Genomic DNA, 27,990 nt, shown 5'->3' on the forward strand with positions numbered 1-27,990 from the left:
TCTGGGGTGTAGGCTCTTGGCTGAGTTCTGCTCCCTGTGCTTAAGAACTCGCGCGGGCGCCGGGGCCCGCATCCAGGCTGCGGGGCCCGGGACCTGGCGCGGCTGAGGTCCGGAGCCCCGGGAACCGGGAGGGGACGCTGTCGGGCTGGAGCTGCTCGGGCCTTCTGACTCAGCCGCTCGTCCAGATTTCAGGATTTCTCTCCTGGGCGGGGAGCGCGTAACTTCCTCATTCCCGCCGGGACCCTTGCTTCCAGCCAGTCTGGCCTGACTGCGAGTCCCGCTGTCACCCGGGCTCCTCCCTTGGACTTAACCTCGCCCCAGTTCGAGGCTATCCCACCTTGGCTAGGTGCTTTTTTGGATCCTGGATATGGAATGAGAGGCGGGGCTGAGAGGCTCTGGTTGAAGGCTGAGGGAGGGAATGGAGGTTGCAAGGGTGGGTGTTAGAGGGGCGTCGGTCTGCAACCCTAGAAGTTGGGAGTCACTGAGTAAGACGAGAGAGGACAGACCCCGGGGCGTTAGGATGGGGAAGGGGTGTTTCTGTAGGGCGAGTCCCTTCCTGAGGCTTCCTCATATTCCTAGGATGACTGTAACCCAGAAGAACCTCTTTCCCTATGGGGACTATCTGAACTCCAGCCAGTTGCACATGGAGCCAGATGAAGTTGACACACTGAAGGAAGGAGAGGATCCAGGTACACAGGGAGATGGCTCCCAGAGAGGGGAGGACTGGGATCTGAGGCCTCCGGAGATCTTTACACTCTTGGTCTTTTTTTTCCCCCTCCCAGCTGACCGAATGCATCCCTTTCTGGCTGTCTATGACCTTAAGCCTCTGAAAGCGCACCCCTTGGTGTTTGCCCCTGGGGTCCCGGTTATAGCCCAGGTGGTGGGCACCGAAAGATACACCAGTGGGTCCAAGGTCAGCCACCAGCTGATACCAGGGAAGGTGGGAGAGGGAGTCCTGGCCCAGGTGGAGGGCTGGGCTGGGCCAGAAGACATACTTCAGATTTTCATACTCTCAGGTGGGAACCTGTACTCTATATTCTGTTCGCTTGACACATGGTGACTTTACCTGGACAACCAAGAAGAAATTCCGACACTTTCAGGAACTGCATCGGGACCTCCAGAGACACAAAGTCTTGATGAGTCTGCTTCCTCTGGCTCGGTGAGTGGAACTAGATTACTTCCTGTGAAAGGCAGATACTTCTTTCTCATCCCGTGGCAGCCTCACTCCTGTCTGCCTGTCTCCTATCCCCTAGGCGTTTTCCTTTCCCAGCTCTGTGCTGTGCCCCCTCCCTTGTCCCTGGTTCCCAGGAAACTTTCCCTGCTTGGTTTTCCTTCTCCATAGTACTGCGCCAATATTTCAGCCAGGCTGGATGCCCAGAATGTCCTTAGCAACCCCCTCCTCCCAGTTGTCTCCGTTCCCAGGATCGAGACCCTTTTTTTCTGCCAGCCTTTCTCCCTTCAAGGCCCTGTCTCCAGTGTTTAGGCGTATGACCTGCCAGCTCTTTCCTGAGCCTTATCTCATCTCCTCTATAGCTTTGCCGCAGCTCATTCTCCAGCTCGAGAGGCAGCCAATGAGGATATTCCCTCCCTACCCCGCGGAGGTTCTGAGGGCTCCACCAGACACACAGCCAGCAAGCAGGTATGTAGCAGGTCCTGTAGCAAGGTGTGCAGTATGCAGAAGGTTCTGGCTACAGCTGTTTCTTTCCCATCTCTCCCCAGAAATACCTGGAAAATTACCTCAACCGCCTCCTAACCATGTCTTTCTATCGCAATTACCACGCTATGGTAAGGTCCTAGGTGCCTGGGTGTACCCTTCTTCTCTCACCCTCCTTTTTTTTTTTTTTTTTCTTATTAATAACAGTACAGGGTCTTACTGTAAAACCCCTGCTGGCCTTGAACTTATTGTGTAGACCAGGCTAGCCTTGAACTGACAGAGATCCACCTGTCTCTTCTCCTAAGTGCCAGTATTAAATGTGTGCCGCCATGCCCTAGGACGCTTGTGTTTTTTGAAATAGATGAGGATAATCAGGTCCCCAGGGAACAAAGGGGCAGAGTTAGTAGGGCGGGAGAGGCTGAAAGCCAAGTCTCCCCCTAAGCTTGTTTCTTCCTTTGCAGACAGAATTTCTGGAAGTCAGTCAACTTTCCTTTATCCCAGACCTTGGCTCCAAAGGACTGTGAGTGTGGGAACCCCTCACCCAGCTTTCAGCAGGCATCAGTCCCCATCTTCCTGCTTGAAAGCAAAGCCTGGTACATTGTGCCTAGTGTCCCCAACTATCCTGGTTGTCCCTGTAGGGAAGGGGTGATCCGGAAGCGCTCAGGTGGGCATCGAGTTCCTGGCTTCACTTGCTGTGGCCGAGACCAAGTTTGTTATCGATGGTCCAAGAGGTGAGTGAGGGCTGGAGCTGAGCAGGGGTCAGTGGGCAGGAAGAGGAAGGAGCTGAGCAGGGGTCAGTGGCAGGAAGAGGGGGACCTGGAGGACCTGGATGTACCCGGAGGACCTCCACTCCAGGTGGCTGGTGGTGAAGGACTCCTTTCTGCTGTACATGCGCCCGGAGACCGGCACCATCTCATTCGTTCAGCTTTTTGACCCTGGTTTTGAGGTCCAGGTGGGGAAAAGGAGCACAGAGACTCGGTATGGAGTGAGGATCGACACCTCCCACAGGTAAGACCTCCCTGGTCCTGAGGGTAGCCTGTGGCCCTGAGAGGAGTTGAGCAGGAGAAACCATGGGGGAAGAGGGAGGTTCTTCAACCCTCTGTGCCCTGGCCCAGCCAGAGCTTTGAGTAAAGGAATGAATCTGTCCATATGTTCAGGAAAGTTCTAGAGTAAAACCTTATAGCATAGGCGCTTGGAATAAATGGGGCGGGGTACTCTCTCAGTTTTAAAAAAGGAGGGTGTATGCTGGAGAGAAGAGTGAGCAGCATTCTTACAGAAGCCCTGAGTTCTGTTCCCTGCACGCATATAGGGTGGCTTATACCCACCTGTAACCCTAGCTCCAGGAAGGCTGATGCCCTCTTCTTCTTCTTCTTTTTTTTTATTTTGGTTTTTTAAGATAGGGTTTCTCTGTGTAGCTCTGGCTGTCCTGGAACTCACTCTGTAGACCAGGCTGGCCTCGAACTCAGAAATCCACCTGCCTCTGCCTCCCAAGTGCTGGGATTAAAGGCGTGCGCTACCACTGCCTGGCTGTGATGCCCTCTTCTGGATTCTGTGGACATCTTTACTCACACTGGTCCACGTGCAAATGCACACACACACACACACACACTAAAAATAAAGCTTAAAGAAAAGGAAAGAAGCAGAGCATGGCCGTGCACGCCTGTAATCCCAGCCCTTTGGGAGGCTGGGCTAGGAGGACTGGTTCTGTAGAGCTTGACCTCGACAGTGAAACTCCATCTTCGAGGCTGGATGATAGTGCTGCACATCTTTAATCCCAGTGCTCAGGAGGCAGAGGCAGGCGCATCACTGTGAGTTCAAGGCCAGCCTGGCCCACAGAGCGAGTTCCAGCACAGCCAGGGCTGTGTACAGAGAGGCTGTACAGGTCGGGTGGGAGAGGGAAGAAGGAAGAGATGGAAGGAGGAAGGGAGAGAGAAAGAGAGAAATGAAGGAAAGTAAACTCTATTTGTTCATTCAACAATAACGAGTTCCTAATACAGTATTGGTCACTGGGAACCCAACTAGGAATAAAGCAGATACATTCACCACGTCTGTGGATTCTAGCTTAGAAGCTAATGGAGGAAGTAAGCAAAGGTAGTAGCCAAAGGGGCAAAGGGGGAGGTCTCTGGGCAAGACTGTAGGTGTGAAGGACAGGGATTAGTGGTGAAACTTTCTGTTTCTGTCCAGGTCACTGATTCTCAAATGCAGCAGCTACCGGCAGGCACGGTGGTGGGGCCAGGAGATCACGGAGCTGGCACAGGGTCCGGGCAGAGACTTTCTACAGCTACATCAGCATGACAGCTATGCCCCACCCCGGCCTGGCACCCTGGCCCGGTGGTGAGACCTTGGTGTCCCTCTGAGCTTCTCTGTGGCTTTCTTGCCCCTCTGGCTATTCTCTGAGTTCCCGATCCTCACTTTTATCTCCTCTGACCTCACGACCTTACGTCTATGTCTCTCATCTCTCTGACCCTATAACCTCTCTAACCACATTGATTTGTCTGCCCTTTCCTCATCTCCTAACTCGGACATCTCCTCTGTCCTCTTACATCCCTGATTCTTATGAGCATTTCACCCACAGGGAGCCTCTGCTGAGGAGCTCCCCGAATCGTTCTGATTTGTCTGTCGTTTAATATTTAATATGCATTTGAATCTTAAGCACCAACTATGTGCTCCATCCGGTAGAGCAATAAGACACAGGCTTCTCTGGTTTAGAGAGGGAGATGATCTAATTATAGAACAATGTGAACTCGACACCCTGGTGGTGGTGTCTATAGGGAGGGGTGCACAGAGGGGGCACCTGTCCCAGGGAGCGTGTCACGGCACGCTTCCAGAAGGCGCAGCCCTGAGGTTCCTTTAGAAGGATAACGAAAATGGAGAGGCATCCTCCAGGCAGAGGGCACAGAAGCATGGGTGTTGGAGGAGACTGGTTACTGTTGGAGTGGGGAGGAGCAGTCAGAGAAGGGGGCGTGTCTTGCTGAGTCCACCATGCTAATCCGGGAGGTTGAACCTTTTCAGAAGCAACAGTGGACATGAATGAAGTTTTCTATGAGAGATAAGTGTTATTTTTTTTTTGGTTGTTTTTGGTTTTGGTTTTTTGAGACAGGGTTTCTCTGTATAGCCCTGGCTGTCCTGGAACTCACTCTGTAGACCAGGCTGGCCTCGAACTCAGAAATCCGCCTGCCTCTGCCTCCCAAGTGCTGGGATTAAAGGCGTGCACCACCACCGCCCGGCCCCTTGGTTTTTTGTTTGTTTGTTTGTTTGTTTTTTGGTTTTTTTTTAAGCAGTATTGGGGGTTAAAAGTAGGGTGCCATATATGTTAGGCAAGAATTCTACCTAAAGCTTGTGTATGTGTGTGTATGTGTGCGCATGTGTGTATGTGTGCGTGCGTGCATGTGTGTGTGTTCATGCGTGAGAGAGAGAGACAGAGACAGACACAGACAAAGAGAGAGAGAGAGACAGAGAGAGAGAGAGAGAGAGAGAGAGAGAGACAGAGACAGAGACAGAGACAGAGAGAGAGAGAGAGGGAGAGAGAGAGACTGTATGCTTGTACTCCTGTGCACACGCCAGAGATTGACCTTTGGTCTCTTCCTCTATCATTTTCCTTTAAAAAAAAATATGTTATGTGGGTTTTTTGTGTCTATGTATACCTCTGCACCACAGGCCCACAGTACCCTGGAGGCCAGAGAAAAGGCATTGGATCCCCTGGAACTGGAGTTAAGGTTATCTGTGAGCCACCATATGGGGACTGAGCATTGAATTTGGGTCTTCTGCAAGAACAAGTGCTCTTTTTTTATGGTTGTTGTTAAAGATTTATTTATGTATATGAGCACAATTATAGCTGTCTTCAGACACTCCAGAAGAGGGTGTCAGATCCCATTACAGATAGTTGTAAGCCACCATGTGGTTGCTGGGAATTGAACTCAGGTCCTCTGGAAGAGCAGTCAGTGCTCTTAACTGCTGAGCCACCTCTCCAGCCCGAACAAGTGCTCTTGTGCCATCTCTCCAGCACCTCCATTTTAATTTTTGTGACAGTGTCTCTTGGACCCTGGCACTTACCAACTTGGCTATACTGGCTAGGCAGCGAGCCCCTAGGATCTGCCTGTCTTCTACCCGCTGCCACAGCACTGGATTTATAGAATGCACTGCTCTGCCGGGCTTTTTTATTTCAGTGCTGAGAATCTGATCTCAGATTGTGGTGTTTTCACAACAAGCTCCTTAAGTCCTTGGGCCCAGCACTCATTGACCTTTTTATTGTTTTATTTTGTGTGTGTTTGTGTGTGGTGTGTATGTGTGTGTGCGCGCGCGTGTGCACGCACACATGTGGGTGCATGCATATGTGTATCCATGCACTGGAAAGCCAGAGGACAACTGAGATTTTCCTTAGTTACTCTTCACCATAGATTTACTTATTTATCTATTGGTTTATTTTTTTTATGTGTGTGAATGTTTTTTCTGTATGCATGTATGCACGCCATGTATATGCTTGGCGCCCAATGAAACACTATCTTTAGTGTTTCAGAAAGAGAGGTGTCAGATCCCTTGGAACTAGAGTTACAGATGGTTGTGAGCTGCTGTGTGGTGTGGGTCCTGGGAAACAAACCAGGGTCTTCTGCAAGAGTAGTGAATACTCTTAACTCCTGAGATACCTCTCTGGTTCCAATTCACCTCATTTTTTGGAACTAGGGTCTCACTGAACCTAGAGTTTACTAATTTAACAGTAGTGGCTGACAAGCAAACTCCAGGGATCTGCCTCTGTCTTCCTCTTCAGTGCTGGGACAATAGACATGCACTGGTCCCATTTTACTGGCCCCATTTTGTTCATTCATTTGTTTGTTTGTTTTTCAAGACTGTCTTTGTAGCCCTGACTAGCTTGGAACTCACTCTGTAGACCAGCTGGTCTGGAACTCACAAAGATCCTTCTGGTTTTGCCTCCAGAGTGATAGGATTAAGGGTATGTGCCTGGCCACACTGGCTTTTTATGTGGGTACTGGGGATCTGAATTCAGCTCTTCAGACTTATGAAGGAAGCATTTTACTGACCAAGTCATCTCTCCAACCCTCCTGGTTTTTATTAAACTTTTTTCTTTGTTCCTTTTAAATATAGTGTTTCATGTAGTTGAGGCTGGCCTCAAACATTTGCCTCTTCCTGCCTTCGTTCCTTTTGTAACAGAAGTGATACTTGTACCAGGAGGCCTGCCTATTTATTATCCGTTCATTCATGGTTTTCTGAGACAGAGTCTCATGTAGTCCAGGAATACTGTATAGTCAGTAATGACCTTGACCTTCTGACCCCCCTGTTTCTACCCACCAAGAACTTTGATTGCAGGCTTGTGCCACCAAATCTGGCTGTTTATTTCTTTATGTGTGAGGGATAGGCAGACTCTCACTGGCGTGTGGTCTTAGTGGGAATGGAAGTCAAAGTGTAGATGAGGCTGGGCTTGAACTGGCGGTGATGCTCCCGATTCTGCCTCATGAATGGGGGATTTTAGATGTGCACCACTAGACCTAGCCTTATTCATTTAAGACCGGGTCTGACTATATGATTCCCAAATGGCCTGGAACTTGCCAATCCTGCTTCAGCTTCCTGAGTACTGGGATTACAGATGCAAGCTGCCACATATGGCTGCGATTTATTCATTTTATGCACATGAATAATCTACTTGCATGTATGTCTTCATGATAGAAGAGGGGATCAGACAGAAGAAGGGATGGGATCCCATTATAGATGGTTGTAAGCCACCATATAGTTGCTAGGAACTGAACTCAGGGCCTCTGGAAGAGCAACCAGTGCTCCTAACTGCTGAGCCATCTCTCCAGACCTGATTTATTTATTCTTTTTTTTTTTTTTCCAAAGGGGAGGAGGTTTATTCAGGGCAGAGGGCAAAGGTAGGGAGAGAAATGGGAGAAGATGGTGGAGAAAGAGGAGAGAGAGAGGAGAGAAGAGGAGGCCGGCCATGACCACGTGGAGAGAAGGGGAAGGGAAGGGAGGAAGGGCGAGGAGAAGCTAGAGGCAAGAGAGTAAGAGAGTAAGAGAGAGCGATTTATTTATTCTTAATACATTAATAATAGCCACTATTCATGAAGAGCTTACTCTGTGCCGAGAATGAACGTGTTTCACATATTGGATACTCTGAACTCTACTAGGTAAGTATAGTTGTTATCTCTGGCTTTACACACGAAAGAACAGAGGCAAGACAATGCTGGGTAACTTACCCAGGGTCCTGCAGCTGTGAACAGTGGAACTGAGATTTGCATGCAAGCAGTGGGAGTCAAGACTGCTCTTTATCCCCCTCCTAGACTGAGAAGTCAAATGAAAGGGTGGAGCTCAGTGAGAGGGAATTTGCCTATCACCAGGGAGACCCTGCTCTTGATCCCCAGCATTCTGCAGCGGAAGGGAGGAAGGGGAGAACAGTAACAAGTTAAATTAAAAAAATCACTGTATGCATGTGGTGGATACTGTAATCTCAGCACTTGAGAGACAGACAGGAGGATTGATACAAATTTGAGGACAGCCTGAACTGTAGTAGGCCAGCCAGGGCAAGACTCTATCTTAAAATAACCAGATACGCCAAACAATTGAAATTGCCACTCTTTATCTCATGCTGTACTTGTGTAGCCCTCTCCAATGGGTTGCCTTTCTCTTTGTAGAGGTAACCTTGGCAACAGTGTGTCCTCTCTCATCATCTATGTGTTTTCATTCGCATGTGCATGTATTACTTTTCACTTTAACATAAATGGGATAGTCAACTCTTTTGTGCTTTTTTTCCTTCTGTTTAAAGATTTAACATTTAGGGTTTTTTTTCCCCTATCTTAAAGATAATGTCCCCCATAAACATAATCTTTGCCTAAATATTTAGACTATGTATTCCTAGAAATTCAATTACTGCCTGGTGAAATGGCTCACCAGGTAAAGGAGCTTTGCCAAGCTTGACGACCTGAGTTCAATCCCTGTGATCCACACAGTGTAAGACGACTGACTCTCTGAAACTGTCCCCGGCCTCCACAGACGTGCTGTGAAACATGTACCTCCTTCCAAAAATAAATTAATGTAATAAAAAATGTTTTTAAAATATAGGTCAGGAGGCAGAGGCAGGCGGATTTCTGAGTTCGAGGCCAGCCTGGTCTATAGCGTGAGTTCCAGGACAGCCAGGACTACACAGAGAAACCCTGTCTCGAAAAACCAAAAAAATTAAAAAATTAAAAAAATAAAATATAGGTCAGGTGTGGTGTCATACACCTTTAATCCCAGCATTTGGGAGTCAGACGCAGGTGTATGTCTGTGAGTTCAAGTCCAGCCTGGTGTATAGAGGGTTTCAGATTAGCAAGCTGCATAGTGACATAATGTCAAAAAAAATCACTGTATATATTTAATGATATTAAAGAGTAAACATTGAAAATAAATGGAGGTTTATGTGGGGCTGGATGTGGCTCTACAGGAGTGTCCACTGTCCTGAGTTTGATTCCCAACAGTTCAGAAAACAAACCAAAAACAGTATGTACTTTTTAACATTTTGATAGATACTATCAACTTAAGTCAGTATAATCAACTGGGCATGGTGGTTTCAAGCCTGTAATCCCAGCACTCAGAGGCCAAGGGAGTAGGCTCAAAACTTCAAGGCCAGCCTGGACTCTACAGTGAGACCCTGTCTTAAAACACCAGGAAAAAGTCAGTAACCAGTTCCTGTGGTCTGTGAGAATGCCCACTTCTTTTTATGCTGACACTGTGTTAACAGATGGTTTTTCTTTCTAGTTTCCCAGTTTCTGGGTTGTTTCTTTCGTTGAGACATGGTCTCATTGTATAGTTTAGGCTAGCCTCAAGTTCACAACAATCTTCCTGCCTTCACCTGCTGAGTGCTGAGATACAAGGCACCAAGCCTGGCAGAAGGTACTGATTCCTTTTAAAAAGTTCTTTATTTCTTGCTGGTTTTGTTTTTTTTTTTTTTTTGGTTTGCTTTTTGAGACAGGGTTTCTTTGTGTAGCCTTTGCTGTCTTGGAACTAGCTCTGTAGACCAGGCTGGTGGCCTCAAATTTACAGAGATCCACTTGCCTTTGTCTCCCTAGTACATGGATTAAAGGCCTGCACCACCACTGCTCAGAAAGTTGTTTAATTTTAAGCCAGGCATGGTTATACATGCACTTGAAAGACAGAGGGAATCTGAGTTCTGTGAATCAGAGGCTAGCCTGGTCTACGTAGTGTGTTCCAGAGCAGCAGGACAGCAGGGATGCATAGGGAGACTTTGTCTGAAACATACCAAAACCCAACCAAACAAAAACTTATTTAATTTTAATTTTTTGGTATTGTATATTGATTGTATATTGTGCTTGTGACAAGGTCTCACTATATATCCCTGGCCAGCCTAGAAATCACTGTATAGACCAGGCAGGCCTTGAACTCACACAGATCCATCTGCCTCTGCCTCTGCCTTCCAAATGCTGGAATTAGAGGTATGTGCTACCATGCCCAGCCTTTTTTGGTATTTTTGAGATAGTCTCACTATGTAGCCCAAGTTTATTTCAAACTCTTAGTAATCCTCTGGTCCCAGCCTGGGATTACAAGCCTGTGTCCCACACCCTGCTCTAATTTCTTGTTAACTAGTGAACTGAACATCTTACCCTGTGACTGCCCATCTTAATATCTGCTCTGAGCTGTCAGGTCTGAGGCTGCTCATTAGTCAGCTGGCTTCTGCATTTTTCTTTGTATTTGCTTTTTCTTCCTGTTTTCTCGAGCTTTTTTATATATGATGTATTAGTCCTCCCAATCTGTGGTCAGTTTCTTTAATTTATTGTGTGTCTTGTCATGTTTATTTTGCTCACACTGGCACCCCATATCACCATACTGAATAATCCCACCTGATGCATTTGATATGATCTAACCTCTCTGATCATTCCTGACCTTTGACCCTGCTGTCACCTCTGACCCATGGCTGTCCTCCGGTCTTCACTCTCCAGAACTTTCTGGCTTCTGACTCCCCTGACCTCCTTGGCTTGGACTCCCCCCAGGTTTGTGAATGGGGCAGGTTACTTTGCTGCTGTGGCAGATGCCATCCTGCGAGCTCGAGAGGAGATTTTCATCACAGACTGGTGGTGAGTGAGGTCAGATCCACCCGAAGGGAAGTGGACGGGCAGAGCAGTGCAGGGGTGTGAAGGAGGAGGGGGTGTTTCTCTTCAGCATAGCTTGCTCCTCACCGATTGCCCTGCTGACTTTCTAGGTTGAGTCCTGAGGTTTACCTGAAGCGTCCGGCCCATTCAGATGACTGGAGACTGGACATTATGCTCAAGAGGAAAGCGGTAAGAAGTGGTTGGCTCAGCCGGGCGGTGGTGGCGCACACCTTTAATCCCAGCACTTGGGAGGCAGAGGCAGGTGGATTTCTGAGTTCGAGGCCAGCCTGGTCTACAGAGTGAGTTCCAGGACAGCCAGGGCTACACAGAGAAACCCTGTCTCGAAAAACAAAAAACAACAAAAAAAAAAGAGAAGTGGTTGGCTCTGGAGAGTGAGTGTGTGTGTGTGTGTGTGTGTGTGTGTGTGTGTCTCGGGGGTGGAGGGGCAGTATTGAAAGAGGCAGGAATCTTCCAAGGAGAAGATTGGGAATCCGAGGCTTCAAGACTGGGAAACATACCCCTTCTGGCTCAGTGTCTATCAAATATCACCTCCTGGTTTCCCCTTTCGGGTACTAGTCTAGACTAGGCCCCCACTCCTCAGACCCTTCCCCTTCTGTACTGTCTGGGAGTGTGGGTATTCATGTGTCTTTGCTAAGCAACATCACAAGTTCCAGTACCACAGTCACGCAGGGAGCATTTAGGAGCATTTTTGTTTTTAAGTCACAGTCTCACTAAATAGCCGTGGCTGGCCTGGAACTCAATATGTAGACCAGGTTAGCCTCGAACTCATGGTGATCCGCCTGCCTCTGCCTCCCGAATGCTGGGATTAAAGGTGTGTGTTCCCACACCTGGTATTTATGAATTTTGATAAGAGGAAGGATCCATGGATGATGGAGGGTGAATGGATAGACGATAGAATGGCTGTGGTGGTTCCCATCTGTAGTCCCAGCGCTTGGGAGATAGAGACAGGAAGATTAGGAGGTGAAGGTTAGCCTTGGCTACTACTGAGTATTATACCACTGTGGACTAAGACTGTGTTACAAAGGGGAAAAGACACCAAGCAGGGAGATGGATGGAAGGCTGTGAGTTGGGAAGGTGGAGGTGACAGGGAAGAATGGTAGACAGTAGTTAAGATGACAAGCAAATGGCTGGGGAGATTATGAAAGGGAGGTGGATAGATGAGTGGGCGAGCTCATGGTTGCTGTGAGCATCATTCCGGATGCTTGTAGGAGGGCACTCAGGTAGGGTGGAGGGACATACAGGAATCCTGAGCGTGGGAGTTGGATAGGGGCCACTCGGGGAGAGGCACTAGGATTTGATTTTCCCACTCACTACCAGGAAGAAGGAGTCCGAGTTTCCATACTGCTGTTTAAAGAAGTGGAATTGGCCTTGGGCATCAACAGTGGGTACAGCAAGAGGACACTGACGTTGCTGCACCCCAACATAAAGGTGATGTTCAGGCCTGAGTCCTTTCCTATATGACAGCTGCTTCCCATCCTCTTCAACTCTTTCTCCTAAAAGTCCCATCCTCCGTCCTATCCCCCTCTGTCCTCTCACTTAAACCCTCCCCAACATACTCGTTTACCCTACTCTAGGTGATGCGACACCCAGACTTTGTAACACTGTGGGCCCATCACGAGAAGCTCCTGGTGGTAGACCAGGCGGTGGCATTCTTGGGCGGGCTGGACCTTGCCTATGGCCGCTGGGATGATGTGCAGTACCGACTGACTGACCTGGGGGACCCCTCTGAATCTGCAGATTCACAGGTAATTGCCCCAAGGATGTCTTGTGCTCCTCTCAAACCCAGGTACTCCAAATGTACACCTTTCCCAGAACTGCCAACCTCTAGGCTTCTCAGTCTTTCAGAGGCTCCAAGAAGCTACTTTGGTTGTTGTTTCTGAGACAGACTCTAACTGTATAGTTCAAGCTATCCTCAAATTTGTCATCCTCCTATCTCAGCTTCCAGATTGCTGAGATTACAGGCATGTGCCACGACGTTGGTCAAGACTTACCTTTCAAAATACTACAACCAGCTTGTCATGTGGTCCACATCTGTAATTCCAGCACTGAGAAAGTTCAGGCAGGAAGGAGTTCAAGTTTATAGCCAGCTTGGGCTACACCATGAGCCCTTATCTTAAAAAAAAAAAAATCTAAAATTCCCTGTCTTCCTTCATTTTTACTGACTCTAACGACTCTAACTGCAGTTGAAGAGGGAGGCTGAAGGATCAGACTCTCTGTTGCAGTGCACATGTCTTCTCTTGGGCCTGGCCCTATGACCTCACCTTGCCTGGCTGTGGTGTACTCTTCATACAGACTCCCACACCAGGTTCAGACCCTGCAGCCACTCCAGACCTCTCACATAACCACTTCTTCTGGCTGGGAAAGGACTACAGCAACCTCATCACCAAAGATTGGGTGCAGCTGGACCGGCCTTTTGAAGGTGAGGTTCTCTTCCCCCAAGGTCCCCAGGAACTGGGACAGAAGGTAGGATTAAATGGGTCAGGAAGACTATAGCCTTCTCTCTGGAAGGTTCCTCCTCTGAATCCTCCTTGTGTTAGTTAAGGTTACTATTACTGTGATGAAGCACCCTGACTAAAAGCAAACTGGGGAGGAAAGTGTTTATTTGGCTTATGTTTCCATATCACTGTTCATCACTGGAGGAAGTTAGAACAGGAACTCAACCAGGGCAGGAACCTGGAAGCAGAAGCTGATGCAGAGGTCATGGAGGGATGCTGTTTACTGGTTCGTTCCACATGAATCTGCTCAGTCTACTTTCCTACAGAACCCAGGACTGCCACCCCAGGGGGACCACCCACAATGAACTGGGCCCTCCCACATCAATCACTAACTATAAATGCCTGTCAGGCTTGCCCAATCTTAGGGAGGCATCTTCTCAATTGAAGTTCCCTCCTCTCTGATGACTCTAGCTTGAGTCAAGTTTACATGAAACTAGGCTAGCAACAAGTGTCCTCAAAACACCAGCCCTAACTTCTCCCTTGACTCCCGGGACTCCCAGATTTCATCGACAGGGAGACCACACCCAGGATGCCTTGGAGGGATGTTGGCGTGGTTGTACATGGAGTAGCTGCCCGAGACCTTGCCCGGCACTTCATCCAGCGCTGGAACTTCACCAAGGTGCTGACTCCTTCCAAAGGGCCTAGAGGGGGAGAGGGAGGACCCAGGTTCAGCTTACCACCTTCTATTGATTCTTGCTATTCCTTGGCAGACCACCAAGGCCAGGTACAAGATACCTGTGTACCCCTACCTGCTGCCCAAGTCCACCAGCACTGCAAACCATCTCCCCTTCATAGTCCCAGGCGGGCAGTGTGCCACTGTGCAGGTGACAGTCCTGATCAGCCAGCCCCTCCCTCCCTCCCATCAGCCCATCTTCTACCTGCTGTCCCTGAGAGCATTCCCCCTGTACCCAACCCCCCTTGTCCCTCCTCTCCTGGACTTAAACACCACATCATATTCACCATCCCATAGGTCTTGAGATCTGTGGATCGATGGTCAGCAGGGACTTTGGAGAACTCCATCCTCAATGCCTACCTACATACCATCCGGGAGAGCCAGCACTTTCTCTACATTGAGGTCTGACTGAGGCCACAGTGGAAGGACAAAGGGGCTGGGATGGGAAGGAGGTCACAGGTGAGGGATGGGTGGGTGGGTGGGGTGACAGTAGGGTCAGTCATCCAGGCCTGGCTGGATGTGAAGCAAATGCAGGGTCTTAGACAGGAGCTAGAGGTCAGAGCCAGGATGCTGATGTCTCTCCTTGATCCCTGCCCAGAATCAGTTCTTCATTAGCTGCTCAGATGGGCGTACAGTTCTGAACAAGGTGGGCGATGAGATTGTGGACAGAATCCTGAAGGCGCACAAGTAAGGAGGGTGGAGGCAGATGGAGGGGTGGGGTTTGTTTTGCTGCACTGGCTTACCTCCTTTTGTCTCCCAGACAGGGGCAGTGTTTCCGAGTCTACTTGCTTCTGCCTTTGCTCCCTGGCTTTGAGGGGGACATTTCCACAGGGGGTGGTAACTCCATCCAGGCCATTCTGCACTTCACCTACAGGTGACCCACTCCCTGCCAGCCAGATTCACCCTTCCTGGCCCCGTCATCCGGCACCCTTCCCACCCTGTCCTAATCCCTTCCTACAGGAACTTCAGGTCTGCCTCTCCCAGCTCTTCCCTTCCTCCTCCAGCCTCTGTCTCCTTCAACCTTTTCTTTTCTCTCAGGACCCTGTGTCGTGGGGAATATTCAATCTTACATCGTCTCAAAGCAGCCAGTGAGTGCTGGGGTCTCAAGCCCTGGACCCCTGGCAGGGAGGCAGCTTGGGTTGCTGGAGTACTGGGAGCTGGGGATGGAAACTCTCATTCTTGTGTGCTATTCAGACTACAGGTGGCTTGTCATTGCTGGCAGTGAGAGGTGGGATGGAGCCCCATCTGCTCATGCCACTGCTCCTCCCCCATCTCTGTTGTGTACAGTGGGGACAGCATGGCGGGACTACATGTCCATCTGTGGGCTTCGCACACACGGAGAGCTGGGCGGGCACCCCATCTCTGAGCTCATCTATATCCACAGCAAGATGCTCATTGCAGATGACAGAACGGTCATCATCGGTCAGTGCTGCTCCTGGTCTTCTGTCAGAGAGAGTCTGGGAAGGTCAGAGGGTGGGCGATACAGAGTTAGAGTTGGAGCTCACAGTAGGCGCCCCAGGCTAGTGCTCTGGTAAAAGTGATGAGGTGTTGGGCGCCCCCCTCCTTGGCCCAAGCAGACAGTGTGCCCTTCAACCCAGGTTCTGCAAACATCAACGACAGGAGCTTGCTGGGGAAGCGGGACAGTGAGCTAGCCATACTGATTGAGGACACAGAAATGGAACCATCCCTCATGGATGGGGTGGAGTTCCAGGCAGGCAGATTTGCCTTGAGTTTGCGGAAGCACTGTTTCAGGTAGGAGTCAAGAGGTGTAGATGGATGTGAGGGTACTGGGAGGGGCTGCCTTTTGAGCTATATGTGAGGATTTCCTAGAACAGGTATTAGATTTCTTCCCAGACTAATTCAGTTACGGAATCAGCCAACTAGGAACACACACATACACAAAAAAAAACCTTTAAAAATTAATGTATACTTATTTTATTTATATGAGTACACTGTAGCTGTCTTCACACACACCGGAAGGGGGCATCAGATCCCATTATAGATGGTTGTGAGCCACCATGTGGTTGCTGGAAATTGAACTCAGGACCTCTGGAAGAACAGTCAGTACTCTTAACTGCTGAGCCATCTCTCCAGCAACAAGAAAAAAATGTTTTATAGTTTTATTTTTTTGAAACAAGAAGTTGCTAATGTAGCATAGGCTGACCTTGAACTCTGGTCCTCCTGCCTCTGGCTTCCCAGTGTACAAGTTATCACGCTTAGCTAAAGTAATTGTTTTAAAACATCAAAGTAAGGGCTGGTGGTGGTGGTGTCAGTGGCAGCAACATCAGTGCACACAGTCACACGTAATCCCAGTACTTGGGAGCCAGAGGCAGTCAGATTTCTGGTTCAAAGCCAGCCTGGTCTACAGAGGTGTTCTGGGACAGCCAGGGCTTACACAGAGAAACTGTCTTAAAAAACAAAACCAAAAATAAACAACCAAAAAAAAAATCAAAGTAAAGATAAACCAAAGCTCCATCAGGTTGGCTGTTTGTTACATTTGTTTGGAAGTACCAACTGTTTAGATTCTTTAAGGATCTTCATTTGACCCATTGGGACTATTCTTCCATAGTGTGATTCTTGGGGCAAATACCCGGCCAGACCTGGACCTCCGAGACCCTGTCTGTGATGACTTCTTCCAGATGTGGCAAGAAACAGCTGAGAACAATGCCAGCATCTATGAGCAGGTGGAAGCTGCTGGAGGCTTAGCCTGAGGAATTGATGGGTTATCCTGTGAGGAAGGGAGGCGAGGGACTGGGGAGCATTGTCTATTAGGATTCCATAGCCCGGGCTACTGAAAGGTGGTACAGGGAAGGAGGAGTCCAGCCCAGGCAGCTCAGAGTCCAGGGGACATAATATTCCTAACCCTTCCTTCCCTCATGTCCTCCCTTTCACCCCAGATCTTCCGCTGCCTGCCGTCCAATGCTACCCGTTCCCTGCGGGCTCTCCGGGAGTACGTGGCTGTGGAATCCTTGGCTAAAGTCAGCCCTTCTATGGCTCGGTCTGAGCTTGCCCACATCCAGGGCCACCTAGTTCACTTCCCCCTCAAGTTTCTGGAGGATGAGTCCTTGTTGCCTCCACTGGGGAGCAAAGAGGGCATGATACCTTTAGATGTGTGGACATAGCTTAGGCTTCAGCTCAGCGGGAGTTGCTAGCCGTTGGGCCCCATCGTGCCTGGATCCTTGCCCCAAACCCTGAGTTCTGAGGGCAATGCCCTTTGATCCTTGGAGAGGACATCTCTGAAGAGTCCTAGAGAATCACAGAGGACCTTTACTTGAGAAGTAGCCAAAGGGAGCATTCCCAGGCCTGGCCTGGGGAAGCAGGAGAGAGGTTTGCCTTCCTGCCACCATGTTCAAACCACTATGCCATCGAACCCTAGTCCTACGAGGAGGCCTGAGGTCAAACCTTTTCCTCCAGGAAAAGGGACTCCTGTCCTGGGTCTTCTTCATCTCACTCTTCCTCCTGCCCTTGCACCTCCCACATGTCCCAGGGCTTCTCCCAGCCCGTTGGTGCAAAGGGAGGGGAGTTTGGAGCCACTCTGACTGCAGTCTCCACCAACGGTGGTGAGGAAGACACCATAACTGCCTCTGCCAGCCTGCCGACAGACACTAACTTTGTACCAGTTCACCAAGCATTTCATAAATAAAAGTGTAGAAAAGGCCCATGCCTCCTCTAACTTCTTTCCTCTGCCTGCATATCTATGCTTATACTCTCTCTCAATCTCTTTCTCTCTCTCTGTCTCTCTCATGCACATGTACACGCTCTTTCTCTCTCTCCTCCCTCCTTCCTTCCTTTCTTTCCTTGTGTGTGTGGGGATTGGTTTCCAAGACAGAGTTTCTCTGTGTAGCCCTGGCTGTCTTGGAACTCACTCTGTAGACCAGGCTACCCTCCGACTCAGAGAGATATGCCTGTCTCTGCCTCCTACGTGCTCAGATATAGATTTGTGCTACAGCTCCATCTGTCTCTGTGCTTCTCCTCAGCAGCTTCCAAGTTCATTTACCTAACTCCTGAAGATCAGGGCCAACCGTGTGAGTACACGAGAGCATGCATACCTGTGTGTGTGTGATACATATGTTCATAACTTTTCATATGTCTGAAGTATTTTGCAATTAGAAAAATGTTGAACACAGATAGCCACAGAAGCAGGAAGAAAATAAGGGGAGTGGAGAATTAGGAAGGCTTCATGGAAGGGAGTGGGGGGTGGGTGATCATGTGACCAGAGGGCGTTAGGTTACTCTCCCATCCCTCTAGTTCTCTTGAGAAGTGACTTCTAGGGCCAGTGAGATGGTTCGGCAGAGGAAGATGCTTCCTGTCAGTCCTGATGACTTCAGTTTGATCTCCAGGGAACACAGGACAGAAGGAAAGTCCTTTGATCTCCACACACAGGCCGTGGCAGTCCTGTGTGTGCTCACAATAAATACAGTAACTTTAAAAATCAACTAAAACTGTTGTTTTATTTTTGTCTTTAAAGAAGAGAGTACCATGCCGGGCAGTGGTGGTGCCCACCTTTAATTCCAGCACTTGGGAGGCAGAGGCAGGCAGATTTCTGAGTTTGAGAGTTCGAGACTAGCCTGGTCTACAGAGTGAGTTCCAGGACAGCCAGGGCTACACAGAGAAACCCTGTCTCAAAAAACCAAAAAAAAAAAAAAAAAAAAAAAAAGAAGAGGTGTGGTGGTGCCCACCTTTAATTCCAGCACTCAGGAGGCAGAGGTAGGCCGATCTCTGAGATCGAGGCCAGCCTGGTCTACAGAATGAGTTCCAGGACAGCCAGGGCTACATAGTGATATGTAGCCAGAGCTACATACATTTCTAAATAAGAAAAAAATGATAAAAGATCCCTAACTTTTCTTTTAATTTATTCTCTTACATATTACATCCCAACTGTAACCCCCTCTCCACCTCCTCCCTCCACATCCACTCCTCTGTTTCTCTTCAGAAAAGGGCAGGCCTCCTGCGGTTATCAACCAGATGTGGCATATCAAGCTGCAATAAGACTAGGTGCCTCTCCTCATATTAAGGCTGGGTAAGGCAACCCAGCAGGAGGACAAGGGTTCTTCTCCCTTGTTTGCCAGCCTTCACGTGTACATGTGTATACATGTGTGTGTGCACGCGCATATGTACACACACATACACGTGTATCTCTGAACAGATGGATATGCACATACATAGACCACACACAACAGAACACTAATATCCCCTCCTACACACAGGAGTTCCAGGTACTAATTGGCTTCCCATTAATTACTCTCATTGTCAGCACTAAATATCTCTTTCCCTGGGGGAACCATTCCTTCTTTAACTGTAAGGTGGAGGCTGCAGCTGCCCCAAAGCTGGACCAGGGGATAGATTGGGCTGTTTCACATAGATCCTTCTAGTTCTTAGTCTTACAGTGTTTGCTTGAAGACAGGGTCTTGCTGTGTAGACCAGCAATCTGCAGTTACAGTAGTCTTGCCTCTGCATCATGCCCAGCTAGGACAGGGTCTTGCTGTATACCTTAGCCTGGCCTCTAATTCATGATCCTTCAGCCTCCTACCTCAACCTCCTAAAGACAGGGAGGGATTGCAGGAGTAAACAAGTGCACCTTTGGTCCAAGGGTCTTGATGAAAGGCCAACCATAGCATAGAGGAGAAAAGCAAGGTAGCAAAACAAGCAAACAAGAACCAGCTCCTGCATGCAGTCTTTCTTCTTCCCCTTCCCACCCCAGGGGTTACAATAGCCTTGTGAGGTGAAGGTGGCCATTTATCCCATCCCTGAGATGTTGATATTTTTTCATTTGTTTATGCCAAGTGTCTATTATTTAATTCATTTTAGACAGAATCTCACAGGCTGGCTTGAAATTATCTATGTAGACCAGGCTGGCCCTCAACTTGCTGTGATCCTCTCCCTTTGCCTCCCAAGTACTGGGATTACAGAGGTACATCACATACCTGGAGTTTTGTTTCTTAAGACCAGGGTTCACATAGCATAGGCTGGCCTGGATCTCACTCTGTAGTCCAGTCTGGCCTTGTAATTTCTGGGAATCCTCTTGTCTCAGCTTCCAGAGTACTGGAATTAGAAGTTTGAGCCACCACACCCAGGAGACCTCCACACAGAGGTAGTCCTTTGTGCACTATAACACGCCTGCATACATACAAATGCATGTAACAGAATATTGTAAAATAATGTGCATAGAGAGGTGATTCCAACAGGTCGGGCAAAACAAAGGCCAGCCAGAGTGACCATGGCTGGTGTCTCAGTTGGATGTCTACTTTGTAATAAAATACCATAACCAAAAGCAACGTGGGGAGAAAAGGGCTTATCTCAGCTTACAACTCTCAGGTCACACTCCCTCACTGAAGGAAGTCAGGGCAGGAACCTGGAAGCAAGAACTGAAGCAAAGGCCACAAGAGTGCTGCTCACTGGCTTGCTCTACCTGCTTTCTTACACAATCCAGGACCACATGCCCCAGGGGTGGCACCACCCCTAGTGGACCTTCCACATCACCAGTTAAGAGAATTCATCACAGGCTTACCCACAGGTCAACCTGGTGAGGGCGTTTTCTCAGCTGAGGTTTCCTCTTCTCAAATGGCTTTAGTTTGTGTCTAGTTGACATAAAAGTAGCCAGCGCAGCTGGAAGTTGGAGAGTACTCTAAGGAAAAGAAACCTAAGTGCAAAGACAGGTAAGAGATGTTGAGGAGCAAGTTTAAATATGGTTTATTAAAACATAAGACCAGAAAAGGAATGTGTGTGTGTGTGTGTGTGTGTGTGCATGCGTGTATGTATGTATATATCCAGAGAAACAAGCAGAATCTTGAAAGTCTTTGATATCACTACCCACAAGGCAGTGGGAGTCATCAAACGGTGTTTTCATTCATTTCAGGTTTTTCCCCAGTAATTACATAGCCCAGGCTAATAGAAAATGTAATCCTCCTGCCTCAGCTTCCTGAATGGTGGGATTTAGAAAACCGCTTTAAACAGGACAATGATGCCAGATTTAAGTTTTAGGGGAAAAAAATCACTTCTGGATATGAAGAATTTATTTGAGGGTGTCAGGCAGAGAGGCCATGTGGGAAGGCCAAATAGGAATTGTGACTTGCATATCAGAGGCAAGGTAAACGAGTCAGGAGAGTCCCCAGAGCAAGTTTGAATGTGCATCCAAATGTGCCAAGAAGCCTCTAGAGAATTCGAACTCACCTAAGCAATGTTAATATTAATTTTCAGAGGGAATATTAGTGTTGGAAGAGCTCTTGAAACACTCAGAACCTTCTCCCCTCGACTTCATAAAGAAAAGCCCAGAAGCAAATTCATTTGTTCAAGGTCACACAAACAATAGTCATGTTTGTCTATTGTTACAAAGCATCACTTATCCTCTAGTGAGACTAACCGGCTGGAGGTGCTGTGTCAACATGAGTAGATCTAAGGAGAAGGAACAAAATTCGAAGGGATTGGATACAGTTTCTTCCTCTTCTGCTTTGCCAGTAGCAACTCCAGCGATAGTTCTTTCCTGCAGAACACTGTGCTAAGAGAAGCAGATACAGACGTGTGCAGTAGGAGTGCCTATCTGCTCCCAACATCCCCACTCCAGCCTGAAAAGGGAGTAAAGGGCAGACAGTATCCCGTCCTTCCCTCCCACGTGGTTTCTCAAGCCAAGTTCTCACGGAGAGGCCCCTCCTTCAGCGGCTCCACTGTTACCATGGCAATTGGGTGGGTGGACAGCGCATCCTATCTAGAGGCCAGCAGCCCTCGCGTGGGGAGTTACCATAACAACCCCCCTAGTAATAGAGGGGGTTGGGTCCCGCCTCCCTTCCCCCGCAAATAGAGAGGTGGGTGGTTTGATTGGCAGCTGGGCACACGAAAGAGGGAAAGGGAAAGAAGAAAGTCATATAAAGATCAACGAAGGAACTAGAAGAGAAGAGGCAACAATAATAAAAAGGGGAAAGGAAGGGAAAGTGTGTGCGCACGCGCACCAGCGGGTGGGCACGCTCCCTCCACGCCTGGCTTTAGCCAGGCTCGGTCCGTGCGCGCCCGCCTCCCGTTCTCCTGCGCCTGCGCGCAGGTGTCGGCTCCCCACGGGAGGGGGCGCCCGGCGCGTTCGCGTCACGGGCCGCTCCGCGCGTGCGCAAGGCAGCCGGCGGCTCGGGTTGCAGGCGCGCGGGTGAGAGCGCCTGTCAGCCGCTGGGTCGGTCCTCCCGCTGGCCCTCCCCCTCCCCGGCCTTCGGGGCAGGCGCGGTGGAGCCCGCCCCTCGGGTTCCCCGATGGGGGAGAAGCGGCGACGGCGGCAGTGGAGTGAGCGAGCCGGAGTGTGAGTGGCCCCGCGGCGGCCATGGGCGACCCAGCCCCCGCCCGCAGCCTGGACGACATCGACCTGTCCGCCCTGCGGGTGAGCACCGCCCCCAGCCTCGCCCCCGCGACCCCTGTCCCTAACCGGAGCTCGCGCCGCTCGGGCTTTCGCCCTCTGGAGATTCTGGGAGCCAATTCGTTCCCCACCCTGTGCTGCCCTCCCCCACACTTGCGTCCCACCCCTTCCTTGCTGCTGGGATCCGAGTCCCCTCCCTTATAGGCGTTTGAGGGTCACCTCTGGTGTCCCTAAACACAGCCCTGCCTCACCTGCAGAGGTTTTCCTGTGCCCCCCAGCCCCCTGTCCTCCTGTCTGCTTCCTCCACCTCCTCCTCTGGCTCCTGGAATTTTGACTTTGCAACTGCCTCCCCCTCATCCCTCGTTTTCTTCCTCGCCTACCCCTGAATTGCAAGTTGGGCGACATTTCACCTCCTCACTCCACCCCACACACCTCCTACATCTACATCCCACGTTCACTTTCTCTATCCCTTTTCTCGTGTTTCAAGTGCAGCTTTTCAGACCTAGGCATTTCCGGTCTCGGGGTCCCTGAATATTACATTACTAACTCTGCAGCCGTGTGGGGCTGGGAGGACAGACAAGTGCACAGTGGGAGGAAGGGAAGCCTGGATTTCCTCGGAAACTCGGGCCGGAAGACGATGTTTACATATATGTACACACACACACAAAATACATGCTGCCTGTGGTCAGAAGCTAGGGCTTGGGGGAAATTAGTGGGAGTGGAGAGTTGGAGGGAGGGGCTCATTAGGGAAGCGGTTAAGAGGAAACAACTGTGTTAGGAATGCTTTCAAATACCCCATTTATTGTTCCACGTGGGGCACTTAACTCTCTCTCTTCTTCCGGAATTTTCAATTCAGCAGCATTTGTAAGTTTCTCTTTAGCGGGCAGCTTTGTCTTAAGGGCAACATAGAAATTTCAAGGTGAACCATTCCAGACTGTCACCCAGGTGGTGTTTTGGGTTTTTTTTTTTTTGTTTGTTTGGTTTTTTTTGTTTTTTCGAGACAGTGTTTCTCTGTGTCGCCCTGGCTGTCCTGGAACTCACTTTGTAGACCAGGCTGGCCTCGAACTCAGAAATCCGCCTGCCTCTGCCTCCCAAGTGCTGGGATTAAAGGCGTGCGCCACCACCGCCCGGCCCAGGTGGTGTTTTGATTCCATGCCCTGCGAGCTTTCCCGACCGACCGGCGTTTGTGTAAAATAGAGCAGAATTTCCCACCTCATGCTTACCTTCTGAGAAGTTCTCTGTACAGATTGTCTTCTGGCTTTTAAATTAGCCAGGGAAAAGGCAGCCACCCCACAAGTGCCCCGGATATGACTGGAGGGGAGAGAGAATTGAAGAGAGCAGAGTCATGTTGTTAATTGGGTTTCTCTAGGTGACACAGTTTTTTTTTTTTTTTTTCCCTCCCTTGCCATTCAGGTCATAATTTGTCTGGTGCAACGTTGGGTTATGAGACCTGACTTGCTGGAGATAAGTTTCTGGAGAACAAGACTGAGTATTGGATCTCCCGATCTCTTTCTCTTTCTTTCTCTCTTTCTCTCTTTCTCTCTCTCTCTCTCTCTCTCTCTCTCTCTCTCTCGTTCTCGGGTGCTTTGACAGGAAAAGCTTTAGCAGATCTGCTTAGTCAGTGTTTAAACTGGGATATTCACATGCATTGGGATGTAAGATGGAATTCCAGGTTTTGAGTAAAGTTTTAATGTTCTTGGGTTTGGAATGTATTTGCAAATTGAAGTTGTTGATTAACTCTGGCTCTAGTGACCATAAAGAAAGTTACTCAGTGGGTAGGTGCAGACCATGACCTTTGATTTTTACCTCTGGTCCTCTGCTTCTCTTTTCTTTTGGTTTCTCTGTTAACTTCATCTGGGCCCCCAACTTGGGATTTCCAGCAATTCTGCAATTACTATTTGACCTTGGACATGGTATTTCCCTTCTGGACTTCCCTCTGTGAAGTCTGTTAGCCTCTTTCCATGTTTACTCCTCCTGGGTTTCCTCTCCTTCCCTTCAGGAGAACCAAGTGACGTGTTCCTTGTACTTCTGTTTGTCCTGCCTTCTGCCTCTGAAGAAAACAACCCATGTCTCTCACTCTGGTACTTAAGGACCTGAGGAAGAGCTGTCCTTTCTTGAAATGGTTCTGGAAAGGCTGTTCTCTCCTTGCTGGCTTCTCTCTCAGTTGCCAGTCTGGTCCAACACACCTGTGAGAACTGCTTGTGGCTTTGTCAGGCGGCTGGCCCAGTCCCCCTTGTTCTGCTCCTGTTTTCTAGATAGGAATGGAACCACTGGGAGAACTAACCAAGCGTGCAAGTGTGATGGTGGTGGTTGGGTTAGGGTGAGAGAGGAGCAGCCTTCGGGTTGCGTAGCTAGCCTCTATGAGCCTCAGATGTCTTTCTCCTCTTGTTTCAAGATAAGGCTTGGTTTTCAGCTGACAGCGAGAGTAATATCTGCTATTAGAGGAAGACTGAGTTGCGCTCGCTCGTCTCTTAGTAAGAAGGCCAGAGGGACCTGTCTTAGTAAGAAGGCCAGAGGGACCTGCTACTTTGTTACCATACCACCCTTGGCTTCTTGGGCTGTTTGTCCGTCATTATGGCAGCCTAGTGTAGTGGGGGAGGAACATGAGTCTGGAGTTGCTTTCCTGAATTGAAGTCCTAGCTTCCTTATCTCCTGTAAGATACAGACCTTGGTCCTTTATCCTTACTTCCCCTTTTCACACTCTACAGTCTAACTTCTCTGAGCTCCATTTTCTTGCATGTAATATGGAAATAGCAATAGCATTAGACATAGTTACTGAAGCTAACTGAAATGATGCACATTGTGTATCTAGCTCAGTTCCTAGCATAGAGTGATGGTAGGACCAGTCAGAGAAGCTTCCCAGGAGAACTCTCATAAATAACACTCTCCCCGATTTATGTTTCCATAAAATTCTTTTTTTCATATTTCTTATCACTGGTTGACATTAGATCTTTTTCTATCACTCTCGACTAAAATGTGGATTAAGGTATAACTCAGTAGTAATTGTCTGCTTAACATGGATGACACACCAGGATTTTCAGTGCCACAAAAATAAAAGCATATTGTAAGCTAGAATTCTGACTGTCCTCCCTCTGTGTCCTCAGTGCTTAGAGCATGTTATGTAGTGGGACTCAGATATTTGTTAGATAAGTTCCTGCTGTAACAATTGGAAGCTGTTAGTGTAATGCTTGCTTAATTAAAGTAGTAAAGTAGGGCTGGGCAGTGGTGGTGCACGCCTTTAATCCCAGCACTTGGGAGGCAGAGGCAGGCGGATTTCTGAGTTCGAGGCCAGCCTGGTCTACAGAGTGAGTTCCAGGACAGCCAGGGCTACACAGAGAGACCCTGTCTCGAAAAACAAAACAAAACAAAACAAAACAAACAAAAAAGTAATAAAGAAGTGCTAGACCTGGCCAGAGGACATGGCTCAGGGGGTAAATGCAGTTACTACCAAGTCTGATAATAACCTGAGCTTGATCCTCAGAATCCACCTGGTAGATGAAGAAAGTGGGTTGTCCTCTGACTTCTATGTGTGTGCCAGGCTCCATGTATGCATGAGGTCATATACATAAACACACAGAGGCATACACATATATATACAGATACATATAAATAAATATGCTACATGTTACAGCACATGCTTTTAACTGTAGAAGAAAAGTGGGATCTTTGAGTACATGACAGACTGGTCTACATAGTAGAGAAACTCTGCCTTAAAAAAAAAAAAAAAAAGAAACAAAAGTTCAAGGGCAGCCTGGAATACATGAGAACCTGTCTCAAAAACAAGGACAGGTAGAGTCTTTTCTGCAGTGCTTTGGAATCAGACCTTGCCTTGGGATGAAGCAGGGCTCTGGATGCTTCTGATAAGCAATGGCTAAAATAAAGTTTGTATTATTCTAGAGAAAATTGAGGCCTCTAGTATGAAGTCATCTTTGCCTGTGTCCAAACTTGGTTATATTCCAGAAGAGTCTTCTGACTTGGAACTGTTGGCTTCTCACAGAGGATAAAGCACGAGCAAAAGCAGCTGGGAGAGGGGGAAGCAGACCCCGGGCTGACCTCTTTCCTTTTACATTACTGCTTTTGGTTGACCCACTTCATAAATCAAACAGTTTCTTTTTACTGTCCAGCAGCTAGAAGTTTTAGGCTGCAGTGTCTCTGCAGCTATGGAGCCAGGCGGTGCAGCTGTATTGAAGTAATGCCCTGGCACACGTTCCAGGGACTTGTTATTGGGTGGTAGTTGCTGACAGGTTTTTTTTTTTTTTTCTCAAATGATTTTGCACGTTTTGTGTCTCTCGAATGGTTGTGTGTGTTCTTTGAGGCTGCCGTTCCACTTCTGTCTATGATGCTGTAGAGCCAGCACCACTAGAAAGCTGGCAGCGGGCATGTCTGGGCCACTGAGCTGGGCGGGACTGCTGCTGTGTGCTGAGATGCTAGCTCTCCATGTGTTGATGACAGGTGTCCTAGGCAGAGGAATGGGAGGACTGACCTCCCGCAGCAGCAATGAGGCCATTTAGTGACTTTCCCCCTAGAGAATGATAGAAGGAGGGGAGATTTGAAAGCTGTGGCATTTGAGGTAATGTAAAATGTTGCTTTGGTAAAATGATTCAAGGATGATGGGAGAGACTGGCTGGAACTGGGTGTTCAGCCATTACCCAGACAGGAGAAACATCACCATCCTTCATGTTGTAGGATAGAACAAATTGCCATAGTTTAGCGACACATGAAGGAACGTTCTTTGGGAAATTGAGGTGTGCATGTACGTGTGCGTGTGTGGGTGCACATAACCTGTGGAAGCTAGGGAAGGCTGGATGTCTTTTTTCACTCTCCACTGCACACCCAGTTTCACTGACCCAGAGGCTCTCTGTTTTGGGTGAAGCTGGCTGCTCGTTGAGCCCTTGCTATCTGTCTACCTGTTTTATCTCCTCCCCTCAATGTTAAGGTTACAGGCACACACAGCTGTGCCTGACTTTTTGCGTGGTTGCTGGGGATTCAAGCTTACATCAAGTGCTGTTACCTGCTAAGCCGTCTCTGTAGGGGCCAAAAGAGAGAGATTGATGATGAAAACAACTGGAAGGGTGGCAGGAGCAGCTCAGTCAATGAGGTGTCTGTGGTAAAAGCATGAGGTCCTGGCTTTGGATCCACAGCACCTATGTAAAGGCCAGGTAGGGTGGCACACATCTCTAACTCCAGGCTGGGGCTGAGGCATTGGAGTTCATTGGCCAGTTAGCCTAGCCAAACAAATGAGGTGGAGAACCATCAAAGAAAGAAGGAAGATACTGATGTTGACCTCTGCCCCCCCCCAGTGCATGTGCACCCACCCATATGTACATGTACGCATGTGAGTGTATATGTGACTGCTTCCTCCCCAAACCCCACAACAGGAAGGAGGGTCAGCAAGACATTGATCTGGTCTCACTGTCTCCCCCTCCCCAAGAGCTCATGATGCTGTGTAAGATGTAGCTTCAGCCTTACTCCATTGAGCTACAAACTGTGCCTAAGACAGAATAAATCAGATTTGGGCTACTTAGAACACTTTGTCACTTAGGAAAAAGGATGGCAGGAAGTGTTCAGCTGAGGAGCTTGCAGTTTGGTTTAGGTCTGTAAACAAGGAATGCAGTTACCTGTCCAGCCAAAAACATACAAGCATCATGGACCTGGAGAGCATCTCCATAAGCTGTCTGAGTCTACCTGCAGAACTTTCTGTCTCTAGAGTTCTATCAGAG

At 48.8% G+C, this 27,990-nt stretch overlaps 2 protein-coding genes across 9 annotated transcripts in view; both read left to right on the forward strand.

Moving 5' to 3' along the window:
* On the forward strand, positions 1-17,595 carry Pld2 (phospholipase D2). Of its 2 annotated transcripts, XM_028785940.1 has the most exons (25): positions 1-346; positions 580-689; positions 783-913; positions 1,017-1,159; positions 1,534-1,639; positions 1,720-1,785; positions 2,116-2,174; positions 2,293-2,385; positions 2,510-2,662; positions 3,839-3,988; positions 10,651-10,734; positions 10,860-10,938; positions 12,088-12,198; positions 12,345-12,515; positions 13,063-13,189; positions 13,766-13,884; positions 13,976-14,089; positions 14,236-14,340; positions 14,537-14,625; positions 14,699-14,812; positions 14,977-15,026; positions 15,226-15,360; positions 15,537-15,690; positions 16,508-16,622; positions 16,836-17,595. In XM_028785940.1, exons 2-25 carry the CDS (start codon positions 581-583, stop codon positions 17,058-17,060), a joined length of 2,802 nt encoding a protein of 933 aa, XP_028641773.1. In that variant the 5' UTR covers positions 1-346; position 580; the 3' UTR covers positions 17,061-17,595. The 2 variants fall into 2 exon arrangements, with proteins under 2 accessions (XP_028641773.1, XP_028641774.1); XM_028785941.1 differs by lacking the exons at positions 1-346; positions 783-913 and having other exon boundaries at positions 643-689; positions 1,101-1,159.
* Positions 17,596-22,016: 4,421 nt separating this feature from the next.
* Mink1 (misshapen like kinase 1) overlaps positions 22,017-27,990 on the forward strand; it is a 53,475-nt gene continuing 47,501 nt past the window's right edge. For 4 of the 7 annotated variants that reach the window (XM_028785915.1, XM_028785919.1, XM_028785920.1 and 1 more), the window contains exon 1: positions 22,017-22,294. In XM_028785915.1, the coding sequence (XP_028641748.1) occupies positions 22,238-22,294 (57 nt within the window). In that variant the 5' untranslated portion in view covers positions 22,017-22,237. The remainder of the gene's footprint in view (positions 22,295-27,990) is intronic. The other 3 variants (XM_028785914.1, XM_028785916.1, XM_028785913.1) reach the window with 3 other exon arrangements.

The sequence above is a fragment of the Grammomys surdaster genome, unplaced genomic scaffold, assembly GCF_004785775.1.
Source record: "Grammomys surdaster isolate TR1022 unplaced genomic scaffold, NIH_TR_1.0 125368, whole genome shotgun sequence".
NCBI classification, from domain to species: Eukaryota; Metazoa; Chordata; class Mammalia; order Rodentia; family Muridae; genus Grammomys; species Grammomys surdaster.

What these genes read in the sequence shown, in the direction of transcription:
- Pld2 (XM_028785940.1), top strand. Translation starts at nt 581, where the DNA reads ATGACTGTAACCCAGAAGAACCTCTTTCCCTATGGGGACTATCTGAAC. An exon ending in ATCGCAATTACCACGCTATG is followed by an intron (nt 1,786 to 2,115) that starts GTAAGGTCCTAG and finishes CTTCCTTTGCAG; the next exon opens with ACAGAATTTCTGGAAGTCAG. An exon ending in ATTCTGCACTTCACCTACAG is followed by an intron (nt 14,813 to 14,976) that starts GTGACCCACTCC and finishes CTTTTCTCTCAG; the next exon opens with GACCCTGTGTCGTGGGGAAT.